We start from the raw sequence: 22,989 nt of genomic DNA, 5'->3' as shown, positions 1-22,989 counted from the left end.
AACATCCATGTAGGCAGAGAAGAGAGCTGCAGACTCTGTTCTGTAAAAATTATTTAACCTTTGAACTCACAGACTGTGACTCCAGATTGGGCATGTCTCATCCGCTGTGGTTTAAACCCGAAGATTACAAAGAATTTAGTGAGTCCCATCTGCATCTACCTGTTTTAGAGGAAAGATCAAAACTGTTTTTATCCTATTTTGTTTTATTTATACACAGTTTAGTGACTGTTATACCAACTAAACTTTCCAAAAACAGAAAATGTTTATTGTAAATAAACATTTTACTTTTTCTAATCACTTTTTTGTTTATCCCTGAGAGTAAATTTGAAATATACAAAGAAGTCATTCAGTAGTGTTCCCGTTCATCAGGCTTAATCATTTCTTTGACAAAGCCACACCTTGTACCTGTCATAAAGGTGAGGCAGCGTGGGCCTCATCTACATAGGGTGAGGCCCATGAAGTCACCTCACAAAGACCAACAGTTGCTGGACTGTTGCTGCTGCGTTTCCAGCAGGAAACAGCTTGCAGATTTAAGCAACTACTGAGAAACTACTAGTTCTCAGTTTTCAAAGCTTCAAGAAAATGTCCTGTTAATGCTAAATGTTTTTGAGCAGAACTTAATAAAATTTATTATCAGATCAGAAATTTTGTTCATGCAATTTGAAACAAGAGTTTAAATTATTCTAAAGTAAAATAAATATTTATTTTAACTTGACTTTGAGTTAAAAATAAAAGACGTTTGTGCTCTTCGTGTGAGGACAGTTTTTTCTTGCATATGGTGAGATAATTATTTTGTTACGTTAAAACTCAGAATTCTAGTGAAATGAACTTAAAAAACAATGTTTAGACAACTTGTATCCTGTTGCTAAATCAACATCATGAACTTTAATTTCTGAGCTAAAATCAAAACAATTTTCTTATTTACTTTAATTGCATTTTCAAGGCAGCAGGTGGACTTTCATTTTCAAGTTAAACCACCTTTAAATGTTTCACAATGTGCAGTAATTTGGGTTGTCTGACCTGAGAAGCTTTCAGGGTTTTATGTTTTCTCTATTTGTGGACGGAGCTCTCACTGTGATTCACTGGAGTGTCTTGATCCTAAGTCTTGATCATTTTTGTCTATTTCATGCTGTTAAGTGGGCTCCATTTAAGCGATTTTTCTTAAAATATAGTTCTGGTATCACTCTGGTTGTAGCTTAAGAACTGAACTCATTTTAAGCACACAGATTTCTTCTATGACATTTCACCTGCAAGCAAACACCTGTATGGTCTCTTTCTCAAAGACTCAGTTGGTCAAATTTTTCTCTCATGTTGTGACACTTTGCTCAGGCAACAGGAAATGTACTTTGAACTGTTTGTCCCAACACTTCCTCAAGCAAGACACTTAGTGATGTTAACCCTTTGCTGCAAAGACATAAAATCTTTGATATTCTGAGCAACATGGAAGAAGAAGTTACAAAGATTAGTCAGTATTTATTGGATATATTTATGAATAAAGTTGATGTCATATGCAGAAATTAGAAGCATTCTTTGTTTATTAATTTGAATTTTTTTAGTGTAATTATTTGAATTGGTGGCTGGTTGTTATGGTTAGTCATGGGGTTTGTTCATAAATCTGGCATGTTGTAATTTAAAGCAGCATTAGACTAGACTTTACAGTGGTGTGCGTGATTTTTAAACACAGTTATATTCAGGAAAGAAATAAAGTACACACTTTGCTGCTCTGCATAGAATGTGGTAAAGTTCAAGGGGTGTGGATACCTTTGCAGAGAACTGAGGAAAATTAATTTTTTTCTTTTACCAGGATTTAAAACTGTTTTAATCTTTCATTGACAAAACAAACAGCTTTTTTATTATTAAATTTAACTAACTCTTACCATAGAAAAGAGATTAATTGTCTCTTGTAATGTTACAAAATGTGGAAAAAGTGAAATGCTGTGAATATTTTTTGGATGCAGTGTGGTGTTGCTCTTCTCAAAATAGAAAGATAGCTACATTTTAATAATTAAATGTCATTGGAAGCTTTAATACATTTTGCATGCCAAACACATTGCAAAACATTTGTCCTGGCTCTTAAAACATACAACAAAGTACAGTATGTGACATAAACAACATAAAAATATAAAATTTAGAGGATAACAACCCCTAATGAATAACTGATCACATTATTACTTTAGAAAACTGCGCTCATGCAAACTTGCTTAAAATCAAAATCAGATGCAGTGGCGCCACCAAGAGGCTCCAGAGAGTAACAGCAGCCCAGATAAACTTGACACCCCCATTTGTTCTGCCCAGCAACATTAGGAATATCATTTTATAAGGTTCAATTGAGGAGTGAAAAGAGCAGATTTCCATGAGTAACACTATATATTTTTTATTTTAATTTTAATATATAAATCTTTGCATTGTATTGTGTAATATTGTGAATTAATTAATTTTCTGAACTCATGTAGAGAAACAAAAACAACTTTTGGGCAAAAACTCAGTTCTCATATTTTAAGTATTGTCAGGAATTACATGCTTTCTTAAAACTTGATTTTATAGAATAATTAATAAAGAATACATAAAGATTAGAACAATTGACTTCAAAGATACTCCTTTATCACCAAACTTTGTTCATAGAGCTAAACCTTCAACAAAAGCAAATAGCAAACTCCTCTTAAAACTCTATAATGCAACTACAGCGCTTACATTTAATTTAGCTTCAAAAAGTGTTTAAATATTTCATTATGTATGGATTAGGATTAGATATAAAACCTTCCACAAGGATGAGCATAATATTTACTGGATTTCCATCACCAGTAATCTGTTTTGTAAAGTTTAGGATCACAGTTTCAGAGACGGTAGCAAGAAGCTCAGGACTGAGAAACCAAAGCAAAGAGACACGAAGAAGTCAACTCTTGTAGAGGAAGCTGTGACAGCTGTTGTTACATTGCTCGTTGTTACAGGGCTGGTTGTTGCAGCTTCAGTGACATTTGCACGAACAGAGTAACTACAGATTTTCACGTTGCCTACTTGATCCACAGCCACCAGCTGCACATCAGGTGAGCAGCAGGAAGCCACATAAGACACCAGAGTTGTATTATCAGCTGCTGTGGTGATGTTCATCGTGCCGCTGCCTTCTCTGAGACTGACGCTGTCCACACCCGTCCCATTCGCTGCGTCAGTGACCTGGACAGAGACCTCCCATGTTGACTGGCTGCAGTTGTCAGAACAGTTGGACTGCAGGCTGAGCAGCTGGCACACTGGTGGAGTGAAATCAGTCACCTGTGAGAGAGTGACAGGAAAATATTATCACTACTTACCCTCAATGATGTGTCAGGATGCATACAAAACAAAATGAGACGTTACTTTTGAAAGGACGGTTAGACGCAGGACATCATAGTTGCTGTCTGCACCTCCAGGAGCCGCGGCCTCAATGGTCAAGGTGACACCAGTACCAGATGGAGTACCAGCAGGAGCTGTGATGATTACTGTGCTATTAGCACTAACTCCAGGATCCAGCAGTAAACTGGATGGAAAAGATGCAGTAAAGCCTTGGTCATTGGAGGCTTGAATGGTGAAGCTTCCTCCTTCACCGGTTGTCATCACAGAGAAAGAAACAGATCGAGGTGTTCCTGGCTCCAACACCGTGTCTAAGTCATTCTGAAACAACAGTGGAAACCAAAATGTAAAAGAAATAAGTACAGTGAAACTAATTTATAAAAAGTTGGAAGGATTCTGGATTGCTTTATTTGCTTACAACAATAACAGTGCAATGAATTAATGAGAAATATTTTGATTATGCTTAAATTTGCTTACAACAGTGACAGTGAGAACAGAGGCTCTCAGGCTGGTGGCCGACTGTCTCTGGAAGATCCCTGAAGAAGCTCTGGAAACGCCGTCGCTGTTCTGGCCCTTCACAAGCACAACAAACTCAACCGATGGGATCCTGTCGAAGTGGATGATAAATGCTCCTCCACCCTGGGCCTCTACGGTCCCGTTAACCTGACCAGAACCCGACGATTCAACCAGCGTGACCTCTGACACTGTGGCAACATCGCTTCCAATCAGTGTCACCAGCAGACTGGTATTTCCTCCTTCAAAAATAGGAAAAAAGTGCTCAGTTACCCTTAAAAGTGAATAATTTTTGCGTGTCACAAAATTGTGCTTTTTTTTACCAGCTGTGGGGCGATTGTCAATCACATCAAACCCTCCAAATGGGCTGTTTGACTCCTTAATAAATTTGAAAAGAAAGTCAATGGGACTCTCACCTGCAAAAAAGGAAAATACAATGAAAGAAAACCAAATAAAAAACAGAGGGGAACCCTCAGGAACCTTATAATAATTAACATCTAAATTATATTTATTATTTTCTAAAATAATAAACCAAGGACTCAGTGAGTGATCTTATTTGCAGTTTTTTAAAAATAATATAATCCTATGAGCATTAAACGGGATTTGTTGCTAGGCAGATAAAGGACTGTATCACGATTATAATGATAATTAATGATAATTATTTTTGCCAAAATGTAGATTACAAATTTCTTGCAAAGAATATTGAAAACTGAATCATATGTTGAGTGTTGCCATTGTAGTTGTTTTTCTGTGTTATATATGTAACAGGTGGCACCACCAGGTGTCGCTCCCTCCACAGCCTGAGCTTCTGTAAAAGGGAAGCTGGAAGGGTGGTGGCCAAGTGTTTATTTCCTGTGTGTGAGACCAGGTGTGTGTTGGGCCCACGCTGTTTGCTGGCTGCGGTAGGTTTGGAGGAAAACTGTTTTAAATAGTGATGGGTAAATGAGGCGTCATGTATCGTTTCAACCCATAGCAAAACTGTATTGGTACTGTGTCACTGAATACTGACACCTGCTGGTCATTAAAAATCCCTACACACAACATAGTTGGACTGATTTGATAATACAATAAGATTTAAGTCACTGCATTTTATTGTATTATGTCATATCTTCAGTTAAATTCAAAATATATTTGATATTCTTAGGTACAGTCAATAAATAATGTGAACATGTACCATAAAGTGAAAATGTAAGTGAACGTGTTTGGAATGAGGATGCTTGTGGACTGGGGGAGTTTTTTTCACAAATTTTCAGTAAAAAAATATGTTTTCCCAACATTTTGAAATTTAGTTTGTTATGCTTTTTTGACAAAATTTCTTCTGCTGTAGAAAAAAATTAAGTAAACAATACATTTGTATGAAATGATTTATAAAAAGCAACTGAGTAATTTGTAGAATGGCTGTAAACCTGAGTTTATCCTGGGTGTATCTGGGACTTCATTCTGATGCCCTATAATGCCTCAGCATTGAGGAGGTGGATTTATTTAAATAAGACAGTTCTGTCAAATATATGCAACACCTGACCTGCAGAACAAAATATAAAAGTAAACTAAGAGTCAATTTCAGCTGAATTTGGATTCAGATAGATCAAGTAGAAACTGAAAAGAACCAGATGAAACAACAACGAAGTGATAACCAATGTCTTATTTTTTGACGTAAGATCAAAAGGATCCCAAACTACAAAATCTTTTGTTTGCCTTGAAGATGCTCCATAGTTGACACTGTAACGTAAAATATCAAAAAATCTTTTGGCAAATGCATCCCGTTGACAGATTCGCTTCCTTATAAACACAGTTGGAAACAGTTCCTGTATCGGTCATGTGACTTGATGAAAGCAATACGCGCTCTGACACGGGGTTTTGGTCTGTGGGCTTGACACATGCACCAACGCATCGGTGTTGCCAGAAACATCACTAGTTTTAAACTGATCCTCTTAAATAAGTTTGTTCTGATGTGGTGTTTTTAAACAGGGCCGCATTATTAATGACGTTCCGGTGGTAGGGTTACCTGGGTGTGTGGTTGTTCGATGCCGCAGGTGGGCTCATACATTTGTCTCTTTTAATCAGATTGAATTGTATGTTTTTGTTTTTTATATTGTTTTTACTTGGTACGGCTGCACCAGATCTACTACATCAAGTTTGACTTTAGAGTGCTAGTTTATGTGATGCAGGTATGAAGTGTTTTAATGTGTTTTAGATTGACTTGATTAAAGTGATTTAATAAGCATTTAGCAATTTTTGTACTTTTGTTTTTACAGTTTTATCACCGCTTCCTGCTGTCCTCTTAGAGTTTGATTTTCTTTTTTGTTAGTCTGCCCAGTTTGGATTGTTTGTCTCCCCTTAGTGTTTGTGAGGGTGGGCTAACAACCTTCCATTTATTTTGTTTTTGTCTTTGGGTCACTTCCTGAATACTCACATTTCATGTCGCTGTTAATCTTAAATATCTGAGACCCGATCCTGTTTGGTGTGATCTTGAGTTTGGATTGCATGTGATCATTTCGCAGTGAATCGAGTGCAGCTTAAATTTGCAGTGAATATTGGAGTGGTTTATGAGTGTTTGTTTAAATTTGGGTTGAACATTATTGGACTGACAACAAATGGATAAAGTTAACGGGAAACCCTTTTATTTATGTAACAATATATATTGAATTCATTCTGGTTGTTGTTTTACTGCCCTTCAGCTTGATGGAGTCATAACATATATTTCTTTTTTTATTTAAATATGCAGGATATGCATCACAATATCTGTGCAAAAATGTTACAAATAATGAATTGTGGTTAAAAAAAGTGACAAAACAGGCATGCACAATTTTTCAATCTAATATAGTGATTTAGGTTTCTGGTTTTCTGATGAACAAATAGAAATATAGATTAACCAGATGTTCAAAATTAGGACTTCTGAAAATGTCAGCCTTATATTTACAGATGTCTTACCTACAACTTTCACACTGTAGGGATTGGTTGACAAAATTTGTAATTTCCACAATCCTCCTTCTGTTTGCAGCTGCACAGTCTGAAGGTTTCCGACTGACTGGGATGAAATGATTGAAGATCCAGTTGTGTTGGCAATATTTTGAATCACCCCTGAAAAGAAAAGCTCAGAATTTATACACACTGATTTGTAACAACAACAGCAAAATATTTGAAATCAAACTAATTCACCTCAACCCCATTACAGAGTAATTTATTTACCTGAAGGACTAATGAGACTAAAATCTACAGAAGTTCCTGTGACATAAATGGTCAAGTTTTTTACTGTGTCATCAACTACAAAAGTGAAATTTTCTGATTTTCCAGGATTCCTGGATGCTTGCAGAAGGTTCACCTGCAACAATAACACTTTTAAATGTAAAATCTGAACGCTTCAAACATTAAAACAAAAATAAATAAATAAAGCTATTCTGTACCAGAGAGGAGCTGGTGGATTCAGTTAGGATGTTGATGGCCTCGAGCAGCTGACTTTTTGTGACTTCAACAGCCTGACCTCCTGAAGCCTGAGCCAGGTCTCTGTACAGCTGACCACCTGCTCTCGACATCCGAACACTTTGTTGTTGTTGTTGGTTGTTGTCTGCTTGTCTTCGACGGCGAAGGCCAAGTACAGCAGTTATCATGAAGTTCACCTGAAACACAATGAGGTGGGCAAAAACCTCATTTACTGAATCTGCGTGCAACCTAAACATTAGAGATGATTCTTCATGTTTTTGTTTTTTTTGAAGCATCAAGCTGCCTGGGGCCATGCAGCTCATGTACAGACACTGGCCGTTTGCAACTACGTCACTTAATCATTCGAGGCGCCATGATGGACGTTGGAAATGAGGATCGGGAGTATTGAACTGAGCGACTGAAATTGTTTTTCAAAGTTTTTTTTGTTAGTTTATTTGTGGCTTCTTGTTGTTCGAATCAAGCTAATTTGTCTTTGAACGTAACACACCTGGTTGGGGCTAGTTGGCCGTATTTACAGAAGCTTGAAGAAGTAGCTAGCTTAGAACCCGACCCGTACTTATTCTCTCCTGACGTGTTGATCAAATTACTGACTTTTCCTAAATTCACACCACATGTTTTATGTCACTATGTCATAAGCAGCGTTTCCCCTTACAACCGGAGCAGCCTTAAAACGTACAGAAGACGACACGCTAACCAGTTTTTTCCATACATGCTAGGCTACATGAGGGCGGAGCACTGTTTCCATGGTTACCAAAGATCAGACGTGTACCTTCACCATAATGCGATATTTGATATCTTTCTTATAAAGCTTGTGAACGTTAATCTTACCTTGTAAAAATGTTTTCGCAGCAAATCCGCTTTTACACCGAAGCCTGACAGTCATTATGATTGACGGCTACTATCCATCGCCACATCATCTTTCCTCGCTAAGTTATAAAATAAAATGACAAGTTTGGTTTTCACCTTTGTCCGTTTGTGCAGCCGACAGCGCAGTACCTTGTAACAATTTTTTTTTTTTACTGCGAAATCAATTTTTAAAAAGAGATATTAGGCTACCAGATGTGCGTTTTTTGACAAGGTTAACAGGAGCGCATTGGTTGTTATGACGTCCGTGATGGCGGAGGGGGCGGAGTTTAGAAGATAATGACGTCACGTGCAAAGGGTTAATACATTAGCTTGAGAAACTATCAAACATAAATATCCACTTGTATGTAATATCCACACAAATAAATAAACTGATAAATTCTAAATCATGCAGCTAAATGTTTTAGAAACAGAAAAAAACATAATACATTTAGAAAGCTCTTCACCAGTCTTTCTCAAACTGTGGTCATGGAAACACCGGTGGTCCACGAGCACCCCCTAGTGATCATGTTAACAACCGTTTATTTGACGGTACGTTAGTTTAAAGTGCGACCCTCCATTAATTACTGAAAACGAGGACTTTAGTGCATGACCGGAGACGTACTCACCCTAGACCTGGTCTGCTCTATGAGTGCCAGCACTGTGTTTTTCAGGTAGTCATCTTTTGCTGCTGCATCCGTGAAAACGAAGATGTCCGAATTAGGAGGTGCACCAGTTAAAGCCAGCTGTATGCAGAAAGTGCAGAGCAAATGTTTTTTGTTTTGTTTTTTTTTGTTGTTGTTTTTTGCTTCTCATACAAAATCAGCTCTGTGATATAAATTGGATCACCTGAAGTCCAGAAAGACTCATTTCTGGAGCATCTCCACCTCCATTTGGTGTTAGTGAGTTGATGTAACTCTTGAAAACATCTGGGTCTGTTGTCTGAAGCAGAGGCCCAAATTCTGTAATTTAAATAGAAGTCAATGATATGTATATTCTACACCACTTTAGTCCAGAAAGTTGGAGTTATGTTGTTTTTCCCTTTTTTCTTTATTCAGTTGGTGATACAATGACTATAAAGCATGTGAAAACAATAGGAAAAATTTCTGTCATGATTGTTTCACCACAGATTAAATTCAGAATACTGAAGGTGAAACTATCAGGAAGAAAATACAGTTCAGCCCTGAACATTGGGATTCTACCTGGATCATTGAAGGGAACGAGAATGTAAATTGAGGGTTCATCTTCTGTTCCCACTTTACTGTCAATAATCATTGATGTTACAATCCTCACTGCTTCAATGTCATTCCCCATGCTTCCTGTCGTGTCCACGCAAAAACAAAGGGCTCTCCCTTTGAACAGTCCCATCATCCTGAGGTGCAACAAACAAAATGCAGAGGCAAAGCTGTTCATTTGTTTTCTATTATTCTGTAAAGAAATTCAAGTAAAGAGAACATAAACAGCTTCCCACTGTAGGAATCCTCTGTCTCCAGCAGCACTGCGTACGTCCTCTAGCAGCTCACTGGTTGCTGCTATGGCCATATTTGCTGCTTTGTTGTGAAGATATCCATGTTCAGAGTCAAATGAATCTTTGTTGATTCCACCTGTTGGTTCAATTCCTTTTGTTCCATCAAATAACCCTCCATGGCTGCATTTTCCTGCGCATCGTCATACAAATCACAAAGAATATTTAGTTGTTGACACACTTTTTTCATACACATACAACTTTTTTATGGCCTTTCTTGCCACATGTGGGCAGCAGAGTGAAATATAACTACATTGATATACTATTTTACAACCAAATAAAGATGTTTACCTTTTGGTTTTGTAGAGAATGGATTAAGTGAAAAATATCCCGAAGTAAGGGTTTGTTCCTTTAAGATGTCCTCCAAAATATTGTTGCTGCAGTCCTTTCCATCACAGTTGCGGCAAGTTGCTCTTGTTATGGCTGCAGATTCACATTAGATTTAGTATATTTGAATATAAACACATAAATCCACACAAAGCAAAGCAACACCTTCTTTACCTGCTATTTTTACAACTTCGGCATTTCCTTTGATCAGATTGGAGTTTGGGAAAGTGTGGCCTATTTCCACCCAGTTAGTGTGACTGTAGAAATCCTTCAAAACAAAACTACTGCTTAATTGACTCAAAGGAAGTGTCAAGCTTTTCTGTGAGTTTTCCTGCCACAATTGGGCAGCAGAGTAAAGATATCAACATTGACCTTTGGTAACCCCTGTCTGCAGATTCAGTGAAGCCCCAACCAAGTAATAATAAAAATTATAACTTCTCATGAGTGATAGTTTTAGGCAGAAAGAAAATGAAATGCAATCTCAAAGCTGTAGCAGATATACCTGTAAGGTATGAAGTATCTCTCCCAGAGTTGATGTTGCTAAAACAAAGTTTTGTTTCCTATTGGAAGCCTTCACAGCTGTTAAACCACGTCTAATGAGAAACTGTCCTTCTGCTATTCTTTCATCATCGCAGTGATGACTTGGACTCAGCATATAATCCTTGTCTACTTGGTGGTTACTTTTCTGGATCCTTTCAATGGTGTCGATGAAACTTTTGGTTGATTTTGATGCGTCACATGCAGCTGCTACAGCCCCAGCAGAGAAAGGTTGTGGCTGCATACATACACACAAATGCAGGTGTTTCTTTTGCTTCAACAAAGTAATTTTAATTGATAAAAGAGTAAAATTTAATGGTTTAATTTAAAAACTTACAGGAAAAGAGAAGGTCTTTCCCTCAGACAAAGCCAAAGCACGACACACCTGTAGAGTGACATTTAGGATCGCTCTCTCTGTGATCACTTCATGAGTTAATGAGCCTCCGTTAAAAAGATTAAAACCAAAATTTAATATTTTAAACCCTTCAACTCCAGTCTGCAGAAGCAGGAAACACAACACAGCCAACTTGGTCATCCCTGATCTCACGGACAAAAACTCTTCCAAAGCTTTTGCAGAACTCCAAAAACCTTCAAAACCTGCAAGAAAACCTGGGAAGACATACAATTAGTTTTAAGAAATTCCTTAAATTTTAGAAGCATTCATTTCAGAAATACAAGCCAAAAGTATAACAGCATTTAACAAACTGTGCTGGATCAGATACAGTTACAAAATGTAATCCCATTTTAAAATTATGCTTTGGGTGAATCAATTTTCTAAAAGTAAAATTAAATAACAAAGTAATATTAAAAGTACTTATCCTATAAGCATCTCATTTGAACACAGTAATTAGTTTTCATTATCAATGACTATACTTTTCCCAAAAACATCCCCAAAACTAATAATGACACAACAAAAAACTGCCGAAAGATTTTTAAACAACTACTCTACTCACATATTTGTAATTAAATTCAAAACATATGCAATAAGTTAATCACTGTATTTATGATTCACATTTAGAAATTCTTTCAAATATAAATATAAATGTGATTAAAAAACTGTTCAAAATTGATTAAAAATTACATGTAAATATTTTCTGTACCTGATTTCCTGAGCTCTCCTGGAGGTAATGTTCGTTTGGTGCTGAATACTTTTCATTTCTTTGTTTTTTAAAGATAAGGCGTCACCCGATTGTTTGAGGAAGGTGGAGCCTTCCAGTCAAACCAGTCAAAAAATCTTGTTCAAAGCACAACAAAAGAACTGAAACTAAATCTTAAACTAAGTTTGTTTTTATTTATTGAATAATCAAACATCATACGAGACTGGGGTGTTTTTCATCGTTTAATCAGAAATTAATTAACAAATGTCTTCAGTTTTTATGGTCACAATTACATTAATATAGATCCTGTTATCAATTTCACAACATCAAATGCATTTAATGGTAAAGTTAAAGTTAATCACAAAAACCTTCCATCAGTGTGCCACCATATGACCTGCTAACATCAATAAAGACAGTAGGGTGGTTGCTTTTGAAGGAAAAGGTGTATGAAATCATTCTTCTTCTGTCAAATCTTGCATGTGTTGGTGTGTTTTGTTTCTCCTTGAACAGATGTTCGCTGGTGTCTGTACAGTTATCTGTATTTCTCATCATATAATGGCTGGGGGATTAAGGAGCTGCAAGATGACTAAACCTTGTTAATACCTTTTTTGTAGATTGACAGTACTTGATAAGAAAGAAATGTTATCCAAACCTTTCCTGACATTCAAGAACTATCAAAACAATACTGGGAAAGTATTGTTTAGCAAATACCTACCAATGAGGTGTGCTATTGTTAAATGAGAGATTGTGGATCTCGTGATCTTGCAGATCCACATTTCTGTGCTGTAAAACAACACAAACATGACAGAACGCCTGTTGTGAACATGAAGGAGTCTTTATGAATGTCAGTGACTGTTCTCATGAAGTGTCATTTGGTAAATAATGACACATCTAATCCAAAGTTGCATTTAAATTACATTAAAAGTGCCAACCTTGCATGATTTTGTAAATAATGACAATTTAATGCAAAGTTGGGACTTTTAATGGACTTTCAAAGAAACATTTAGAGCAACTTTGCATTAAATGTGTGATTTGCCAAATAACATTTTATGACAATAGTCATAGACATTCATAAAGACTCCTTCACGTTCACAACAGGTGTTATGTCATGTTTATGACAGTGTCATGTCAGCCTTATGCACACCCCATCAAATAAAGTGCTACTTTTAAAAACATTTTAGAGAAGCTGAAGGAAAGAGAAAATAACCCAACATGTTTTCTTTTGGAAAGGGGGTCAGGAATCTGCCTTATGTAGTTAGAAAATCTGGTTATAATTATTTCTTTTTGGTTATGCAGAACATTTCTTTATGACTATATTTCTAGATTTCCAAGCTACAAACCTTCACCAAAGGAAGACGCTCTTCCTATTGGCCAAAGATTTTTTTCTACTTTATTCTAGAACTAAATACTTTCATTTTATTCAGCAACTTGACTCAGCTTCAGCAGCTTTTTAAGGATGCACAGAGAAAAGCTGCTATGTACCAGGCATACTGACACAAAGAGTCAGAGCTGTGATTCCACCTTTATTTTTTAAGGAAATTGACAGAATTTTGTAAAAATATGTTTCATAAGACTTATTTTTGCTCATTTTTGCTGTTCCAAGCCACAAAAGTGAGTAACATCTAAGGGGGATGTTGGGTTCTGCAGGGGAGTGGTTTTCTTCTCCTTCACAGGGTGGCAGGTTGATGGGATCCAGCTGCTATTCATCACCACCAATCTGCAAGGTCCTTAAAGAGGAGCGGCTTCCCTGAATCAGATGCCAGATGGTTCCGCTTCTATTGTGGTACTCTCTAGCTGTCTGTGCTGAATTCCTTGTGTTCTCCTAGTCCTGACTCATTTTCATCTCTTCCTTCCTCTCCAGTGAATCCACGCTGAACTCGCTCAGAACCAGACTCACCTGAGGAATCTGATTGTAACTGCTCCGTTGGGCCTTGCGCCTGGGTGCGTCTCACCCAACACTCAGCTGCTGCCTGTCCGCCCTGAATTACCTGCTGGAACTCCCCCATCTGGAAACCACCACACCCACAGTTGGAACCCCCCTGTATCCTCCTCAGCTGACCTCAACCCGCAGACTGTAAGTCACCTTCAGGTTACCCCAACATTCCCTTCATTTCTTCCCTCTTAACCGCTCGCCCCCTTTGCAGTTCCTCCATTGATCCGGTTTCCCCCTGCTGTCACAGATCGACGCCCCGCCACTTTCTCCTGCACTTTCTACTGTTGAATAAATCCGTTAAAACTGTTTGGGTGTCCGTAGTTGTTGCTTGCCTTAGAGTCCTAGAAACATCGCATTATGACAGAACCATCTGGCCAATCGGACTCTGCAGCACAACTACGGACCGCTCTGTCTGAACAGGGCGTCCTCCTGGGCCGACACGACGCCGCAATTAATGGCGTGCTGCATCAGCAGAACTCCATACTCCAGCACTTACACCAAATGACAAATCAGATTCAGATTTTGCAGGACAGGATTCCCCCCGCTAACCCAGCTCCGGCTCCTGTTCCAGCCCCTGCGCCTGCTCCTACTTCGGCTTCCTCCGCTCCTCCGCAGCCTCGTGACGTCATCATGCCAGTTCCCGAACAATACTCAGGTGAGCTGGGGAAAAGCAAGGGTTTTCTACTGCAATGTTCTCTAGCCTTTCGCCGCTCTCCCCGCTCATTTCCGGATGACGCCAGCAAGATTTCTTTTATTGTAGGACTGTTAAAGGATCGAGCACTTAGATGGGCGGAGACCATAGTGGACGAAGAGAACATCAGCTCTTTACTCTTTGATGATTTCATAGAACTCTTCAAACAGACTTTTTGTCCCAAACTTGGGGAAGAAGTTGCCTCTAAAAGAATTTGGGATTTAAGGCAGGGAAATAAGTCTGTGGCCGATTTTGCCGTTGAGTTTCGCACTCTGGGTACAGCGGCAGGTTGGAATGAACCAGCTCTTAAAGGAGCCTTCCAACATGCTCTGAATGAAAAATTAAAAGATGAGCTGGTTTGCCGAGACGAACCTGACTCCCTGGACGAATTAATTAACCTGGCCATCAAGATTGATAATCGACTTAGAACTAGATCCCGATCCTCAAATTCCCAGTCATCTCAGTTCTCCATTAGAAGGGGTTCTCCCAGCCCAGACACATCCAGTCCTTCTATCCAGAATGTACCCGAACCTATGCAGTTAGGCCGAGCCCGGCTAACCCCAGAGGAACGGCAGCGCCGTTTAGCCTCTGTCTGTTGTCTTTACTGTGGCTCTCCTCAACATTTCATCTCAGCATGTCCTATTCGCCCAAACACCCTGGCCCGCCAGTAAGTATGGGGGTTCTGGCGGGCGAATCTAAAGAGAATAATTACCTCCGGCTAAATCTTCCTGCTATTCTCACCATTCAGCAGCATTCCTATCCCTTCCAAGCCTTGGTAGACTCCGGTTCAGAGCAGAATCTCATACACCCTGTTTTAGTTGAGAAATATCAGATCCAGGTCCAGGCCTTACCTTCTCCCCTGCGGGTGGCTGCCTTAGATGGCAGTCCCATGGCCAACATTACCCATCAAACCTACCCAGTTTCCCTCCACGTCTCGGGCAACCACCAGGAGCTCATTCAATGCTTTGTGTTTCCTACTAAGGATGCCCCTCTGGTTCTTGGGTTCCCCTGGCTCCGCAAGCACAACCCCCACATTAACTGGGCTGATGCTCGCATCGACTCATGGAGTCCTTACTGTCTAAACCAATGCCTGCAATCTGCTAAACCGGCCCTGCCCTCTGAGCAATCCCAGCCGATTGGTGAACCTGATCTCACAAATATTCCCACTGAATACCATGATCTCCATCGGGTTTTCAGTAAAGATCTCGCCCAATCTCTCCCTCCACATCGTCCCTATGACTGCTGTATCGACCTCCTTCCAGGAGCCCCACTTCCTTCCAGCCGGTTATTTAACATCTCGAAGCAAGAAAGGGAAACACTGGAGCAGTACATTAATGACTCACTTAAGGCTGGTCTCATTCGTCATTCGTCTTCCCCCCTGGGCGCGGGATTCTTCTTCGTATCTAAGAAGGATAACTCTCTCCGGCCGTGTATTGATTATAGAGGTCTTAATCAAATCACCGTAAAAAACAAATATTCTCTTTCTTTATTGTCCTCAGTTTTTGAAGCCTCCATCTTCTCCAAGCTCGACCTGCGCAATGCGTATCATCTCATTCGCATTAGAGAGGGTGATGAATGGAAAACGGCATTCAAAACCCACTTTGGTCATTTTGAGTATCTGGTTATGCCCTTTGGCCTCTGCAATGCCCCCGCCACCTTTCAGAATCTGGTTAATGATGTCCTTCGGGACTATCTCAATGTGTTTGTTTTTGTCTATCTTGACGACATTCTTATCTTCTCCAACAGCATGGATGAACACCGCCGGCATGTCAGATTGGTCCTCCAAAGGTTGCTAGAAAACCGGCTCTTTGTCAAGGCTGAGAAGTGTCAGTTTCATGTAACATCCATTACCTTTCTTGGCTTTGTGTTTGAGGGCGGGCAGGTGAAGACGGACCCGGCTAAGATCAAGGCTGTTGAGGAATGGCCGGTTCCGAACTCCAGAAAGCAATTCCAGCGCTTTCTGGGGTTCGCTAATTTTTACCGGCGGTTCATCCGAAACTTCAGTGTCATCGCAACCCCTCTGACCAGTCTGACCTCCACCAAACACCCATTCAGCTGGACCCCAGAGGCCGGACTTGCTTTCGTTGAGCTAAAGAGAAGATTTGTGGATGCTCCCATTCTCATTCATCCTGACCCTTCTGCTCAATTTACAGTGGAGGTGGATGCATCTGAAACAGGTGTGGGGGCCATCCTGTCACAGCGCTCTCCCAAAGATGGCAAGCTCCACCCGTGTGCCTTCTTCTCTAAGAAGTTTTCCCCCACCGAAAGCAGGTATGACATTGGTGACCGGGAGCTCCTGGCCATCAAACTGGCCCTTGAGGAGTGGAGTCACTGGCTTGAGGGTACTGAGCTCCCAGTCATTGTCTGGACAGACCATAAAAATCTGGCTTACCTTCAGTCCGCCAAACGCCTGAATCCACGCCAGTTCCGTTGGTCTCTCTTTTTCTCCCGTTTCAACCTCAACATCACCTATCGCCCGGGTTCCAAGAACACCAAGCCAGATGCTCTCTCCAGACTCCACTCTCCAGATGACCCTTCCGAGTCTCCCGGATCCATACTCCCAGCCTCCTGCACCATCGGGTCCCTTACCTGGGATGTGGAGAGAGCCATCCAAGAGGCTCTAACCACTGAACCAGACCCAGGAGGTGGTCCTCCCAACCGGCAGTATGTCCCCGCCTCTGTCCGGGGTCGAGCCATCCATTGGGCACACTCATCCGGCTTCTTCATCCTGGGGTAAGCCGTACAGTCGGCTTCCTGCGTCGTTACTTTTGGTGGCCCTCAGTCAATAAAGATGTCATTGAATATGTCTCTGCCTGTTCCACCTGTGCTAGGAACAAGACCTCACACCGCCCACCTTCTGGTCTGTTACAACCACTGTCCATTCCTAGTCGTCCCTGGTCCCACATCTCCCTAGATTTTGTTACTGGTCTCCCCACATCCAAACGGAAAAATGTCATCCTCACTATTATAGACCGTTTTTCCAAGGCTTGTCATTTGGTCGCCCTCACTAAACTCCCCTCGGCCGCCGAGACTGCAAAACTTCTTTCGCCACGTTTTTCGCCTCCATGGCATCCCTGCGGAGATTGTCTCCGACAGGGGGCCTCAGTTCTGTTCCCAGCTCTGGCGGAACTTCTGTTCTGTGCTCGGAGCCCGTCCGTGTTTGTCTTCGGGGTTCCATCCTCAAACTAATGGGCAATGTGAACGGCTTAACCAGGAACTGGAGAACACCCTGCGCTGCCTATGCGCCTCCAACCCCACGTCTTGGAGTGTTCACTTACCGTGGGTGGAGTACGCCCATAACACGCACATATCGTCTGCGACAGGGTTATCTCCATTCGAGGCGTCTCAAGGGTTCCAACCATCCCTACTACCTACATCCTTCCCAGATGCAGTCATTCCGTCTGTCAGACTTTACATGCAAAACTGTCAACGTATTTGGAACCAGACTAAGGCTGCCCTTCAACGAACATCTGCTCAGAATAAGCGTCTAGCAGATAGGAAGCGAATTCCAGCCCCCACCTTCTCGCCCGGCCAACGCGTTTGCTTGTCGTCAAAGAACTTCCCTTTAAAATCCTGTTCCCGCAAACTGTCCCCCAGGTTTCTGGGTCCGTTCGTTGTTGACACCGTCCTTAGCCCTTCTGCTGTCCGCCTGAAGTTGCCTTCCCATTTCCGTGTCCACCCTGTGTTTCACGTTTCTCAGATCAGACCCTACGTCTCTAGTCCTTTGTGCCCTCCGTCTGAGCCCCCTCCACCCCCCCGGGTTGTTGATGGTCACCCGGTCTACACTGTTCGACGTATTGTGGATGTGCGTCCCCGTGGACGGGGTAAGCAGTACCTGGTGGACTGGGAGGGTTATGGCCCTGAGGACCGGTCCTGGGTTCCACGGTCCTTTATCCTGGATCCGACCCTCATTTCCTCTTTTGAGCGCTCCGCTGCGTCTTCCTCGGGTCGGCCGCCAGGTGGCGTCCGTTGAGGGGGGGGTACTGTTGGGTTCTGCAGGGGAGTGGTTTTCTTCTCCTTCACAGGGTGGCAGGTTGATGGGATCCAGCTGCTATTCATCACCACCAATCTGCAAGGTCCTTAAAGAGGAGCGGCTTCCCTGAATCAGATGCCAGATGGTTCCGCTTCTATTGTGGTACTCTCTAGCTGTCTGTGCTGAATTCCTTGTGTTCTCCTTGTCCTGACTCATTTTCATCTCTTCCTTCCTCTCCAGTGAATCCACGCTGAACTCGCTCAGAACCAGACTCACCTGAGGAATCTGATTGTAACTGCTCCGTTGGGCCTTGCGCCTGGGTGCGTCTCACCCAACACTCAGCTGCTGCCTGTCCGCCCTGAATTACCTGCTGGAACTCCCCCATCTGGAAACCACCACACCCACAGTTGGAACCTCCCTGTATCCTCCTCAGCTGACCTCAACCCGCAGACTGTAAGTCACCTTCAGGTTACCCCAACATTCCCTTCATTTCTTCCCTCTTAACCGCTCGCCCCCTTTGCAGTTCCTCCGTTGATCCTGTTCCCCCCCTGCTGTCGCAGATCGACGCCCCGCTACTCTCTCCTGCACTTTCTACTGTTGAATAAATCCGTTAAAACTGTTTGGGTGTCCGTAGTTGTTGCTTGCCTTAGAGTCCTAGAAACATCGCATTATGACAGGGGATTGATAAAGTGATCAAACATTTGCCAACAAACTGGACAAAGAATGCAAATAAATATGATTCCATGACATTGATGAGACCCGTTGATGTTGTCTATTTGCCTTTCCTGACTGACCTTGTAGTAAATGATTTATGAAGAGAGGTGAAAGGGGAGCAGAGGAGGAGGAGCATTTCCTCTAGTTCTCTATTTTTCAGTCATTGGGAACATTTTTTATTGCTTTACTTCTCTTTAGTTTCCTTTTCAAAAGTTGAAGAAACACAGACAGCTAAGCATCAGTCATCTGTGAGCCTGGATGATGAGGAAAACATCCCAGTAACAACTCTTGTTTTTATTCCCCTATGGAGTCATACGTGTTGGATTGTTTATTATGTTTGCTCCCTTGCTCCTTGTTTTTCCTGCTGAGTTTGGGTCTCCGCTGGCCGGGGTTATGCAGTTGGGTAAATGTGGCTTTCAGGACTGCAGGCTGGAAGCTGTGGGTCACAATCTGTGCGATCCTGGAGCTGCCGCTGCTGCACAGCGACGAGGAGCTGAAGCCACCAGAGACGTTATCAGGTCAGACCTCATTTGGACCCAGGCTCATCTGTAAGCCCTCTGCACTGGCCAGGTATCTGCTGCAGCACTGCGGCTCGCTCACAAAGGCAAAACTGGCCAACTGGCCCTGGGGAGACCCCCACCTGCAGACGGTCTCCAGCCAAATGTGTGGAGAACATCCAGACGGCATCCAGTTCACCAGAGAGCACCTCCTGCTGAAGGACGGGGGGGTCGTGGCTCTGGACTGGGCGACGGCTAAGAGGAGGAGGGAGGTGAAGAAGGAGCAGCAGTCAGGGAGGAAGGCCATCGGGTGTTTCACCTCGACACCCCCTGTCCTCCTCATCATCCCTCAGTCCTGGGGAGGGACGACCCCCCACCTGCAGCGGCTCTGCCAGCAGGCCGCGCAGCAGGGCTTCTCTGTGGTCGTGTTTCACCATCGGGGCACAGCCGGGTCGCCCCTCACCACACCAAGAATCTGTGAGTTTGGAGACCCGGCGGATCTGGAGCAGGTACGCTTTAAAACGCTGGTTTTTCAAAGTGGGGCAGCCAGGGGGCGCTGTACTGGGGGCTTGAGCCAGTTAAAGGGAAGATGAGAGAATTTTTTTTATCATTATTTTGTTTGTTTTTCAATAATTTTAAAATAAAATATGAATTAAATTAATTTATTTTCTGATTGGCTGCCTGTTAAATTCATAAAGCTACTTTGCTCCTCAAAACTAGCATTGCAAACAGGAAGTGGAAAAGTTCCTGACAAGACCAAAGCAACCCAGCTATGAAGGACACATCTGCAAAAAAACAAAACAAAAAACCCCCCAACATCATAAGAACTGTGGTAATAAAATAATATTTGGTGTGATTAATATAAAATATCACATAATTTATTATCGAAAGAGGGAATTGTAATGAAAAATTGTATTATCTGGTAATAAAATCTTTCACCACATAACTGAAGGCCAACATTTGTGCCAATTGAATGAAATAATTATTAAATAGTGAATAAAAACATTATAAGAGTTTATGTTTCTTACATATTCTGTATCTGTGGGTTTAAAAAAGGGGTCAGAGGTTAATCCTCTTTGGGTGGCATGGAAAAGTTTGGGAAACTGCTTTAAAAGAGGATTCAACCTACATCAATTCAGTCTACTTGCACTTTCTGCTTACATCTGAATCATATTTCACTCTTATTTTAAATTTTTTAAATAATGCATGGGGAGGGCAAAATATTTGAGAAATCTATTTCTTCATCTGCTACATTATCAGACACACTCCTATCTTCTCTGTTACAAAGTCATCATCCAGTTTAACTGTTTCCAACTGCAGTCTTTGAAAACAGTTAGATGAAAACAACTTGTTCCAACACAAATTAAATAACTCCTCTACATGCCAGCAAGTTCTGCAGAGGCCTGATAATGAGTCAATTATCTGAATCAGGTATGTTGGAGACAACGATGCTCACAATGAAAATAAACTGTTTATCTGCAGCCAAACTGTAACAGGATAAGTTAGAGAAGACCGTAAAGATTTAATCAGTCTGCATTCTAATGAATCAATGTTCAGTGTGGTATAATTATGAGTAAATTAGAGGTTAAGCGTGCCATAAATCGTTGAAATAGTTCTTTAATTGGATGGAGTCAAAAGCTTTTTTATGGGTGCTTGTTCAAGTTTAACTTTTTTGTTTTCGTTTTATTACAAAAATGACCTTTGTGGTTGAGTTTTTAAATATGCAGAGTCCACTTTCATATATTTTATCATGAGTTCATACATATTTTTCTATTATATTTTTTACAGCTTACGGTAGCAATGCCGTGTGTTTTCAGGCGGTTGTGTATGTCCGCAGTCGGCACCCGTCCTCTGCGTTGGTTGCGGTGAGTGAAGGATCGGGCTCCGCCGTCCTGCTGTCCTATTTGGGCGAGCGAGGTTCAAGCACCTGCCTAACAGCAGCTGCAGCCATCTCACCTGTGTTGATGGGGCAACTGTGGTTTGAAAGCGCCATGCCGCCTATTTACCGCTTGGGGGTGCTATTTCACAGAAAAATGCAGCTGAGCAGGTGAGAATTTTATACTTTACACAAATCCAGAGGCGGCTAGTGTAGCCAAAAATTATACTCAAGTAAGAGTAAACAAGTGTTTGGTAAAAGGTCTACTCAAGGACTGAGTAACTGATCAAAACATCAGACATTTAATATTTAGATATTTAAAATTCAATTTTAAAAATCTATATTAAAATAATTTGCTGCAAAATCAGACAAAAGGAGCATTGTTACAAATCCGTTCCTTTCAATATAAAACTTTTTTTAAAAAAAACTTGCAGGTGTGTGTCTGTTTATGGTTAAAACAAGATTGTTCTTCATTCAGTGAACTTACAACAATATCCAGAAATTTGACTGAAGTAAGAGCAGCAATACATCACAGAAAAGTTACTCAGTAACAGCAGAAAGCACAGCATAGCAGAAATACTCCTAAAACTAAATGTTTTTCCAAAACGCCACCCAAACTCTGCACAAACTCCAGATTTTAGTTTTGGTGAACTTGCTAAAATCTTTGCTTTTCTTCCATGCTCTCAATAGATATGTCAGTTCGCTCCGAGGAATCCTGGATGTGGATCGTGCCCTCCGATCCTCCAGCCTCAGAGATTTTGAAGAAGCTCTTTTCTGCTCTCCCACTGAGAAAGCTTCTCCATCCACAGAGAGAAACCCCCCATCTCCCTCCCTCAGGGGCCTAACATCAGCAGCGGACTGGACTCTGGGTGAAAGAGCTTACCCAGCAGCGGACTGGGAGAGCTACTGGGGGAGGAATGAACCTCTGAGAGATGCAGATGAGGTGGCGATCCCAGTGCTCTGCATCTGCAGCTCTGATGATCCTCTCCTCCCTCCAGCCTCCACGCTCCCCGTTTCCCTTTTCCAGAGCAACCCTTAATGCCTTCAAGCATGCCACAGGGGAGACTGCCTCCAGGAGGTTCGCTCTGGACGCCGACTGGCAGACGGGTGAAGGGAGGACAAGAAGTGAGGATGAGGATTGATGTTTCAAACTGGATGTATCGGGTGCTGGAGGTTCCCTGTTGAGTCTCCACCTGAAAGAGGCAGAAAGGGATTGGACAAAGCTGTGACAGTGCTCTCAGGAGAGTGCTTTCTTCAAAGGATTTCAGAACGCATGATGACGCGCTGCACTATGCCTCGTCGGTAGATGCCTGCAGGATTAAAGTGTTTCTGAAGAGCCCATGCCGGCATCAGAGGCAATATGGCTTCACTGTATTTACCTTCACCTGCAAGAGGTCTACCAAATCTCGATGAGACATTTTCAGATATATGTTTAAAATAAAAAACAAATAGTAGCTTTCAAATTAACTAGAAAGCATTCTAGTTACAAAGCAGGCTTACGTCTTATTAAATGTGAGTCATGTTTGTTCAAGGGAAATACTTCTCCACACCTCAATATTTAGGAACTGAATTGGGACTCCGTTGTCAGTGGTGCTTCTCAGGTCTGGTGCTTTCTTCTAATTTTTTTATTTCAGAACGGCATCTCAACGCTTCCTATGCAATTTCACGATGGTGATTACCTACAAGGATTAAAAGTGT

General features: G+C 41.5%; 2 protein-coding genes across 2 annotated transcripts; one reads left to right on the top strand and one right to left on the bottom strand.

Moving 5' to 3' along the window:
- Nucleotides 1-2,010: 2,010 nt before the first annotated feature.
- LOC122844870 (von Willebrand factor A domain-containing protein 7-like) lies at nucleotides 2,011-11,655 on the bottom strand. Its single transcript, XM_044140695.1, has 16 exons — nucleotides 11,611-11,655; nucleotides 10,848-11,119; nucleotides 10,476-10,748; nucleotides 10,148-10,241; nucleotides 9,938-10,069; nucleotides 9,593-9,779; nucleotides 9,324-9,493; nucleotides 8,971-9,083; nucleotides 8,751-8,867; nucleotides 7,242-7,454; nucleotides 7,027-7,159; nucleotides 6,769-6,918; nucleotides 4,161-4,253; nucleotides 3,802-4,079; nucleotides 3,352-3,645; nucleotides 2,011-3,267 (listed from the first exon to the last, which is right to left on the bottom strand). The coding sequence occupies exons 2-16, from the start codon at nucleotides 11,043-11,045 to the stop codon at nucleotides 2,827-2,829; spliced, it is 2,886 nt and encodes a 961-aa protein (XP_043996630.1). The 5' UTR covers nucleotides 11,046-11,119; nucleotides 11,611-11,655; the 3' UTR covers nucleotides 2,011-2,826.
- Nucleotides 11,656-19,063: 7,408 nt separating this feature from the next.
- Nucleotides 19,064-22,330, top strand: LOC122845321 (protein ABHD15-like). Its single transcript, XM_044141525.1, has 3 exons — nucleotides 19,064-19,924; nucleotides 21,204-21,280; nucleotides 21,982-22,330. Exons 1-3 carry the CDS (start codon nucleotides 19,223-19,225, stop codon nucleotides 22,328-22,330), a joined length of 1,128 nt encoding a protein of 375 aa, XP_043997460.1. The 5' UTR covers nucleotides 19,064-19,222.
- Nucleotides 22,331-22,989: the final 659 nt, after the last annotated feature.

The sequence above is a fragment of the Gambusia affinis genome, linkage group LG15, assembly GCF_019740435.1.
Source record: "Gambusia affinis linkage group LG15, SWU_Gaff_1.0, whole genome shotgun sequence".
Lineage (NCBI taxonomy): Eukaryota > Metazoa > Chordata > Actinopteri > Cyprinodontiformes > Poeciliidae > Gambusia > Gambusia affinis.
The sequence above is the reverse complement of the archived record's forward strand: the minus strand, read 5'-3'. Positions and strand labels throughout refer to the sequence as shown.